Raw genomic sequence first — 10,282 nt, forward strand, 5'->3', positions numbered from 1 at the left:
AAGCTCTACATTCTCAAGGGTAAAGGGAGGCTCAGATACATAAATAATATAACATCCCTGATTTTCCAGCTGCTATGAGAAATGCAGAAAAGCAGAACCTGGAAACTCGGCCACCCACCAGTGAAGTCCATGTGGGTCCTTCAGGACTTATTAGCACTTTGGTGTCTCTGTACTATGATTCCTCCAGAACTTTGGACTCAGGAGGTCTTCTTAACCATCGACGTCAACTACCCGGCTCAAAGCAAGCTCAGGTTCGGATTTCCAGCCAAGCTAATAAAATCCCCTGGAACATGGAGCAGAGCACAGAAACACCCAAGCGGGTCTGCACAGAGCCAGCTTGGGTCCATCAGGACTTATTAGTTCAGACACTGCCTGAAAGCAGCTGCACTGCAAAGCTGGCCCTGGAAACAGCAGAGATGTTAACATGGCACAGCACTTGAACTAATAAACTGTTAGTGCTGAGCTGAATCTGCTCTAGGCCAAATCTGGTGCCTGTGTATCCACAGAACAGTTAATCTGCAACTGGAGAAACTGCTCAAAGAGTTGACTCTATTCTGAGCCCAGCATGCACAGCTCTAGCACTACATATATGCCCAAGTTTTCTGTCCTCACCAAGTTTTCCGTCCTCATCACCTTCCTCTATATGTCCAATCCCTCCATCTACCCTCTTCCTGTTTGTTCATAATTTTTCCTCTTGACTGTTCACATCCATTTCCCAGCCTTCCTCTAAAAGTCCATGATAAGGCTGCTCAATGCACACGAGTAGCTTTCAGTCTTTCGGGAGTGATTAACATGGTTGCTATCCTCTCCTCATAGTACCTTCTCCACCAGATCTATGTTTCCTAACTCCTTTTCCCTAAACTCCCAACCTAAAGCTTCCTCTTTGTCCTGCCCTTGGCGTTTCAATCCCTAACACAGGAACAATTACGCTTATAAAAACAAAACAAAAATATTATTGTATTTGCATATAAAATCATTCCGCCTCCATGGAAAAAAGTATCAGCAGAAACAGTACCACAAGAGCTCTCACCAGGACAAGGGCAGGCTACCATTTCTAGAAGTAAAATTTGCTACCTCACCTAGAAGTTGCTTACCAGCCTGCCCAAATACAACTCTCTGAGGCTCTCCTTTCCCCTCCATACTTAGACTTCCCTTGTGTGACCGTCCAATGTCAAGCTTGACTGTCTTGGTGAAGCAAAGGGCTGGTGAGAGCAAACACTGTCATCAGGCTGCTACTGATAAGAACAGCCTATGAGGCTTTTTCATTGCCATAGGAAAGAACAAGGGTAGGCAAAGACTGATTGAAATGAAGCACAGGGCCACTGGCCTGCTGATGGAAACATCAGCTCTGCCTCTCAACTCAAGCAACTCTGCTCCTCCTTTCCACTTTCACCCGCTTCTATAATCCATGCAAAGTACCTGCTGACCTGTGTAGTTTGTAGGTCTGTCCTATGATGAGCAGATGGGTAGGCATGAGATGGACACTAATGATCAAAGTTTTACAGTACTGGAAATACAATGATAAAGTCAAACCCTTGCAACAGAAAATTACAGTCTTGCTCTCTAGAACAGTTCAAGAGGGCTGGGATAACACACATCATTGGTAAAACAGCCACTCCAACTGCCTTACTCCTCTAGCCATGATCAGGATTTCAACAAAGAACAAGCTGTTGGTAGATTTATTAACAAATGGTATTAAACTCACATCCAAAACTAGATCCTGCAATTATTTGCACCAATTGTTTTTATGCATGTATGTAGCCTATGAGATGTGTGTGCTATGAAGATATGGATTGCCATATGAATAAAATTTAACATAGTCAAAGCAAAAGCACTTCTCTTATAAGTCCACCTGCATCCATCTTCATTCCTAAGAGTAATCAGGTCTTCCTACTACAAATTCTGCTAAATGGCCAGTGAAGAACTTCTGAGATCCATCCAACAAAGCCGTTAAGAAATGTAAAACTTTGAGAAGTGATAGATGTTAACTTTAAAAATCTCTTTGCTGAAAAAAAATCCTAAAACCAAACAGAAATCATTAAATATATTTCATTTCAGCAGTCCTATTCATGATTAGCTAGTCTCATCATTGGTGGAGTTCTGAAATTATTAGCCACAGGCTTTTAAAAAAATCAGTACGTGTACTGAGGTTCTACTAAGGTTTAATAAACTTTCTTACGGGTCTGGAGTACTATATAAATCTTGTCAGAGCTGTGCTGGCATAATTGGTAATACAAACTGTCTGGCTTCATGAAAGTTACAAGCTCTGGCTCCAATCCTGCAAACACTTACTGAAGAATTTAACTAACTGCACAGAACTGACTACTCATGCATAAGTTAAACATATTTGTAAATATTTGCACAGTATGGACATCTGTTGGCATAACCAGTCATATGATACAGTATTCAGCTTTAAATCCTAGTCTACAGAGAGTCAATATTAAAAAAAAATTAATTTGGCACTTAGAAATTCCTTTCTTAAGCATCAAGCATGTCTGATACCAAAGAGTGGAATTGAAGAGTTAAAACCAGAGGAAGAAGAATCAGCGAAATCATAACAATTGGTTCTGCTTTGCACATAACTAGAGAAACCTGTTTTTTTATGGATGCATACCTCAAGACTGAGCTTCCGCTTTGTTTTCAGCCTTTGCTGAACTAAGCTCTTGCTATACCCTTCCTTCAGTGGTGCCATATATAGTATTTCTCACATCATCACAGGCATTTTCACAAAGCTCATCAAAAGAGTTCCTCTTTTTTATCAGGTTTGGTTGAAATTAACACTCAAAAGTTTTGGGAGGCATAAAAAACAGGCATAGTACAAACCCGACTCACAGAGAGTGGAAGGTGCATTTCCTTCGGAAATAAAACTAAAAAAAAACCAACCAAACAAAGGCACTTATGAAATGCCTCCTTCCTCTTAGTGTCTTGGAGTCTGAGCACATACTATTTCATTCATCTTCTTTAACACTTTAAAACCTTTTGTGATCTGTGAATCCAAAATTTTAAAACATGACACTAGGCAGAAAGAAATGTAAACGACATATTCCCATTTATTCAGCGCTAAGTGGCAGAAACGAAACCCATGCAGTGTTCTAGGCCTCATGTGTACTGCATCTGCAGAGCTGCCATGTGGAGGGCTGCTTCTTCAGCCTATAGAGAGGCACAGTCGAGATCTCACTCTGGCTCAGGACTTAGGGTTTCCAAAGAGTTTGTTTGAAATCTGAGTCTCAGGGTACTAATCCATTTCCTTAAAAAAAAGCAGGAAGGCACTAAGGGGATGGAGGGAAAGTGGGTGGCCAGCAACAGGGTGACCAGGGTGAGGCTACTTCAGGGACCTCGCTGACAAGATATCTCTTTTCTACAGCTCTTCTCCTCAGGGCTCACAACGCTGTTAGCAAACCAGGGGCGAGCCGACCTCTGGAAAACCCTAACGACACACAAAAATAAAAGGCAGGGATGCAGTACAGGAAACAGTGAGGGTCCCTGGGGAGGAGAAGGGGGCTATTCTGCGGGGCCTTGTGTAAAGGCTGTGTCTCAACACGTCCTTAGCACACCAGGGCTGGGGCAGGTCTCTGGGCTGTTGTGTGCAGCCAGCCCTCGGAGAAACACACCCGTCATCCTGCCCGAGCGAAGGCCCAGCCCCGCCAGGGCCAGTCAGCGGGGCAGGACGGAGAACGAGAGATCGGCGCTGCGGCAGAGCCTGTCCCACCTCGGAGCCCCGCCGGGTTACCTGGTGCAATGAGCACCCACTGGCCAGGGTGCGCGTCCGCGGGACGCTGCTCCGCGCTGTGCATGCTCCGTGCGCTGCCGCCGCCGCTCCCGCTGCCGCCGCAACATGGCGGCCGGGGCGGGGCCGCACGGGGCGGGGAGGGAGAGAGAAAGGAAGGAGAAGCGGGAAGCGGCGCCGCGCGCTACTGCCCGCACGGCAGTCGCGCGCTCCGCAACCCCGCGCGTGGCGGCAGGACGGTGCCACCTTTCGGGCGGGAGAGGGGAGCAGGAGGCAAAAGGGCACTGAGATGGCTGAGGCTTAGCTGCCGCTTCGCCTGGTCTACCCCTCCGGCTTGGAAGGAATGGTACAAGCCGTTGCGGGCGGGACAGAGAGCGGCAGAGCCTCTCCTCTTTCCCCGTCCCGGCAGCGGCCTGCGGGCTCTTGGGCGGGTCGTCTCTCTGCGCTCTCGGCCCAGGAGCGGGCGGGCAGTAGGGCTGGTTTCTCGTACGCGTCTTCGCCCTCACACCCTGAGGGCCGGCACGCAAAGGCCTCCCTTTTATCCCCGTCCCATGGCAGGCTGGGAGGTGGACGCTGCGCAGGGGTCTGTGGCAGGCGCCCGGGCGACCATGGGTGAGCGGTGCGTGGCGCTGCCCTGTCGCCTCCAGGCCCTGGCGGGAGGCAGCACCTCTGCTGAAGGCTTTGTTTTGAGAGGGGTACAGCTGCTACTAGGCATGATGAGTTTGGAGCTAAAGGCAGAAATGCAGGCTCAGGAAGGTGATAATTGGGTTTGAACACCTGGCGTGAGGAAAGGCCAAAAGCAGGGGCCGCTCAACGCCGAGAAGGGAAGGCCCAGGGGCTGGGATCTTAATTCATGTACATAAATACTTAATGGGATGAGTAAGGAGGATAGAGCTAAGGCTCTTACTGGTGGAGCCAACTGGCAGGGCTCGAGGCAAAGGGCACAAGCTGAAACACAGGAAATTCCATTTAAACATAAAAAATGCCTTTATTGTGCAGGTGGGCGAACACTGGAGCAGGTTGTATTGAACAACCGTGGAGTATCCATCTGCAGAGCTGTTAAAAACCTGGCTGGACATTGCCTTGAGCAGTTGCTGTAGCTGGCCCAGCGCTGGGCAGGCAGCTGGACTAGACCCCCTGCAGATGAGCCTGCCAGCACTGCCCCCCGTTGTGTGGAGCTCTGGTCCTCCAAGGCACAAGGCACAGCCAGAGTCCCCTCATAACAGTCATCCTCTCTGGTATATAATATGGCCCTGTTAAATAGGTCCAGGGACCCATAGTCACAAAATAAGATCCGCACTTAAGCATGTTTTCATACACATGCACATATGTACATAAACTTAGCTTTACCAACACAAGAATGGGTTGATGGCCACAGTCCCAGAGATTCAGGAGGCAAATATTATATGTTACCTAAAGTATTAAAGTATGCATATCTATTATAAATCTCAGAGATATGAAATGAATATTAAAAACATACTGAAATTTATGCCCCCAAACAAAGCAGAACTAACCAAGGGTAACATATGCAAAACAGCTGAGTTGATGTAAGGCTGAAAAAAATAATCCTGAAATTTGAGCATATATATTCATAACTGAGATTACATTAAGCTAAATTTGTTTTGTTTTAATTACTTGATTTGTTTTCCCTGCCTGAAGTAGGGCAGGATTTAAGTGCCAAAGACCACATCACACCATGTGTTTTGAAGAAGTCCCCAATGAAATCACTTGCTTTCAAAGTGATTGCAAGTTGCCATAGCATGTGCTTGGATTGCGACATTCACTGATCGGTCTTGTAAAACCCTCCTCAGTACTGGTGCTAGCAAACAGAGAAGAAGGCTCCTGACTGCTCCACTGTGATCCATACAAGAGCACTGGAAGAGCAGAACAGAGCTGGTTGCTGTGTTTGAAACCTTCCTGGCAGGAAAGCCTTCCATCTGGAGAAAAGGTTCTCCATAAATAACAACATCAATTTGGCCTCCAGTCCTGAAAATGACAGTGAGTCGCAGGCTGTTGTACACCGCTGAGCTTAACAAAGCTCTGGAAAAGCCAGGAATCCAAGCCTGCAAGCCTCCAAATGCAGAGTGTGTCAGGGTCAAGTCTAGAGGCATAACCTGCAGTTGTTCCAGACATCCTATTTCCTCCCTGACTGGTGTGTGATGGAAATGTTATAGCAAACGTTACTGGATGTTTACAAAACTGATTTATTAAGCTCACATTTTTCAAAGCACTGATCCATCCTTATTTAGGCGCCTGGTAAGTAAGCTAATTTTCAGAGGTGCTGAGTAGTCTGAACATCAATTGAACTGAATGGACATTCCAGTTATTCATTTCTTCTGATTTATGAGCATCTCGCACAATCTCTAAAAACATATTGACCCTGGGTTCTATAATGTCCTTTTCCAGGAACTTTCAGATAGAAATATTTTTCTCAGATACTTCGAAATGCCACAAATGGAAATTCTCAAATAGACCTGAATGAGGCTCTGGAATGACATCCATTTTGAACTAAAAAGAATGCAGTAAGTTATACACAATAAATATTTAAAACTTTCTGGTTTTACTCTTGCACATTTGAGATATACTATCTGTCTGTATAAACAGAGGATATACTATATCATTATAAACAAAGATATACTAATTAGGGATTTCTGTCAGAGCTGATGATACTAAAATCTTATTTGCTTAAGAATTAAATACTTTTTCTCCAGGCTTGCCAACACCTTTAAACCTTAGTGATATCTCCCAGAAATAAAATGCTGAAGTTTCAAACACTAGACTGATCTGAACCGCTGTGGTGATATCATTGTAAATACTCAGATCTTAATTTTACACACATGGGTATTCTCATTTGGGTCCATATGACTCATCATGTCCAGAGATGTAAATGCATGCAATATGGGACTGTATCCTATCTGAGGACAATAGTTGTCCACATTTCAGAACCGTTTGATATATACTCAGATTCCACCTGCACACTGCCCATTCATTCATCTCTGTGAGGGCTGCTTCTCATGAATCCAAATGTCTGTGCAAATACAAGCATCCCCTTTTGCCAAACACTTTATGCTGCCAAAGAAATGCTACCTTTGTCCACCTTCAGCTGCGGAATGTACCCCTTCCTCCTCCCCTACACCAGCTTTCAGTGAAGCAACTTTTAAATCTTGCTTGGAGCAAGAAATGAAACAATGTTTAGAAAGAAGGGTGATTCATTGTTAAGTTGAGGTTGTCATTTAAAAGACAAAAATGTTTCCACTTATGATTGTTTCACTTTACAGTGTTTCAACAAACAAATTACATTTATGGGCCAGATTTATCTACTTTATGCTTCAGTGGTTCAAACATTTACATGTGTAACTTTCAGTTAATCTGCACATTAAAGGGTCAGCTGTGTGTGCGCAAGAGTGTTACATTTCATCTTGGTAAAAGGCCTATTGGTACATGTAACTTTAGCTTATGTACCAGGATAATTATGATTCATTTTGAGTTACCTAGTTTGTGATACTGTTCTCTGTTCATTACAGGTCAAATTATAGTTTTGTTTTGTTTATATATATATTGTTATATATATATATATATATATATATATATATATAGTGTTGACAGAAACTGAACATATTTTATTCAGTCTTTTTTCCTCTTATTTTTCTTCGTGTTGGGCAAGAATCATGCCCCTTTATCCTCATGACTATTGGTGGACATACACACACACAAAAGAAAACAACAGATAAATATGAAAACTGAAAAGCTTAATAAAGCTGTATAAGGAAACATGAATCATAGAACCGTTAAGGTTTGAAAAGAGCTTTAAAATCATCAAGTCCAACCGTAAAAGTAACACTGCCAAGACTACCACTTAACCATGTCCCTAAGCACCACATCTACACGTCTTTTAAACACCTCCAGGGATGGTGACTCAACCACTTCCCTGAGCAGCCTGTTCCAATGCCTGACAACCCTTTCTGTGAAAAAGTTTTTCCCAGTATCCAATCTAACCCCTTCCCTGGTGCAACTTGAGGCCATTTCCTCTTGTCCGATAGGCCTTGCTACTTGGGAGAAGAGACCAACACCCTCCATGCTACAGCCTCCTTTCAGGTACCTGTAGACAGCAATCACGTCTCCCCTCAGCCTCCTTTTCTCCAGGCTAAACAGCCCCAGTTCCTTCAGCAGCTCCTCATCAGACTTGTGATCCAGACCCTTCACCAGCTTCATTGCCCTTCTCTGAACTCGCCCCATCACCTCAATGTCTTTCTTGTACCGAGGGACTCAAAACTGAACACAGATTCAAGGTGCAGCCTCTCCAGCACAGAGTACAAGGGGATGATCACTTCTCTAGGCCTGCTGGCCACACTATTCCTGATACAAGCCAGAATGCTGTTGGCCTTTTTGGCCACCTGGGCACACTGCTGGCTCATATTCAGACGGCTGTCAACCAACACCCCCAGGTCCCGTTCAGCTGGGCAGCTTTCCAGCCACATCATGCTTCATTATACATTAAAATAAACTCATTTAAATGACAAATGGTATATTCTTAGTGTACTTTAACAGAGCATAAACCAATGATTAAGTATCTGCCCTCTGACCCACTGAAGGAAATCATAGTGCTTCCTCTTTGTGTGACCAAAAACTTCCCTGATGTGACTGAAATGCAACATCTGTCTCCCTCAGTTCAGGTAAATGGGATCATCTCGGCACACGTGCCCTGGCACAGTCTCATTCTGTGGCAGGAAGAATTGCCATTTTGTTCACATGAAATACACATGTGCTGGCACATAGGAGGGAACAGGTCCAGGTGTGCAGTCATTTTGTTAATCAGAATAGGTTTGCCTGCCTCACAAAATGGTTTCTCAGTCTCAGGCTTTTATTTCAAAAGTACTTAAGAGCTGGTTAATCCCTATATTTAAATCCTAGTGACCTTAGAAGGTTCTACTGTGACTCAACATATGGAGGTCTAACATAGAGAAAGAACATTCAGAAAGAACCCATACAGGCATTGCAAATCTGTAAGACAACTCTCAAAGTCATGTTTGAATTTCTAATTGAAATTCCAAGTCAATTTTTCAAGCTGAAAAAAAATATTTTTAATAGTTCTTCATGACAGTATTCATCTAAGCAAGTACTTCTCTTATTGAAAGTAGTCAATTTTAAGGAAAATAACAGTATTCATTTAAAAGCATTTGAGCAATGGTGAAAAATATTCTAACCAGCTCTGAGCAAAAATCACTTTGTCCTTCGCACTGAACAAGGTTATGTCACACCTGTAGGAAAAAATTATCAGTTTTTGCCTTAACAGATGTAACCTGCTGGGTTCCAAAGTCTGCCTGTATATCAGGTCAAATAGAAGTAAGAGAGAGAAAAAGAGAGAAATAAAAATTAGATGTGGAAATATAGGCACACCCACAGAAACCATGGGATTCATATTACCTAATTTCATACTGTAAATATCTAGCTTCAAGCTGATTATTTACTGTCTTTTGATATTTGATGGAGAGAAACAGAGTAGCATTCATCTGACCTACTTCGTGTGTTTATCTCCAAGTTAACCCACCTATCTAGAGGTAGATATCCAAATTGCAAATACTTCAGATGAGCAGGTAAGCACCTTTCTCTAATACACATTTTTTCTAGCAGGACTGGCCCCAGTTTACATACAGTTGTTGTCATTTTCTCTTATATTTTTTCTCCTGTCTTTTGTGCATCCATCACACCCTAAGAATGGATGAGGAACTTATTGTGGGGCAAGCACAAGCAGATATTTATTTATCCAGCTATGCTGATTTCCCAATTTTGTTTCAAAGCACCTAAGAAACATTATTTTTCCTCTGTTTAATCAACCAGAAAATTCACTTATCAGAGGTGTGTTGCTATAGCAAGCAGAACTTGGTCTGTTTATAAAACTGCTCAGAATGATGTATACTGTTTAGAGAAAAAAAGTTGAATGAGTATACAGATTGTGAGCTGGCTTAAAGTGAACAGTAGCAACACTTGTTTAATGTGCATGACACATTCATCCTCAGCAGTAAGTTACTGCAAATATCCTCCAGATTATGACTCAGACACTGGCAAAAAAAACCCCAACACTAACATTTTTTTTTTTTTTAATCACCAGGCCTATTCAGACTTTTCTGAACATTCTGAAAGTAGTTGCATCAGAAGTGTTAACAGTGTCCATATTAACCCTGCCTTCCTGTACTGTGAATTTCAATGCATTTCTCAGCCCCATCAGTATGGTCCCAGAAAACAGGAGTTAACTTGAAAAGCAGAGCAAGAAAAAAAAATCATTAAAAAAATGCTCATGTTGGTAACAAAAAAGAAAATACTTGAATTTGAATGTTACAGTGAGCCTCATGAATGCCATGTGATTAATTATTATTATAAACCAACAGCACTTTAGCAATCTTGATGCTGCAATTTCCTTCCACAGTATCAATGGTTAGAAATGCAGTATCCATAAGGTATAAACCAACCAACCAACCGAACAAAACCAACCAAATAAACAGAAAAATACCTTTCTACCACAGTTCATAAACATGGATGCATGTACATATATATCTA

General features: G+C 43.1%; 1 protein-coding gene across 7 annotated transcripts in view; it reads right to left on the reverse strand.

Annotated features, from left to right (window-relative positions):
* Positions 1-3,890, reverse strand: part of RNASEH2B (ribonuclease H2 subunit B) — a 43,440-nt gene extending 39,550 nt beyond the window's left edge. For 4 of the 7 annotated variants that reach the window (XR_010470429.1, XM_065053106.1, XM_013366797.3 and 1 more), the window contains exon 1: positions 3,731-3,890. Coding sequence is in view for 6 of the 7 variants with exons in the window: in XM_065053106.1 (XP_064909178.1) it covers positions 3,731-3,794 (64 nt within the window). In the remaining variant the exon portion in view is untranslated. The remainder of the gene's footprint in view (positions 1-3,730) is intronic. The other 3 variants (XM_005501843.3, XM_065053090.1, XM_065053080.1) reach the window with 3 other exon arrangements.
* Positions 3,891-10,282: the final 6,392 nt, after the last annotated feature.

Source organism: Columba livia, chromosome 1 (assembly GCF_036013475.1).
Source record: "Columba livia isolate bColLiv1 breed racing homer chromosome 1, bColLiv1.pat.W.v2, whole genome shotgun sequence".
In the NCBI taxonomy this organism is placed as follows: Eukaryota; Metazoa; Chordata; class Aves; order Columbiformes; family Columbidae; genus Columba; species Columba livia.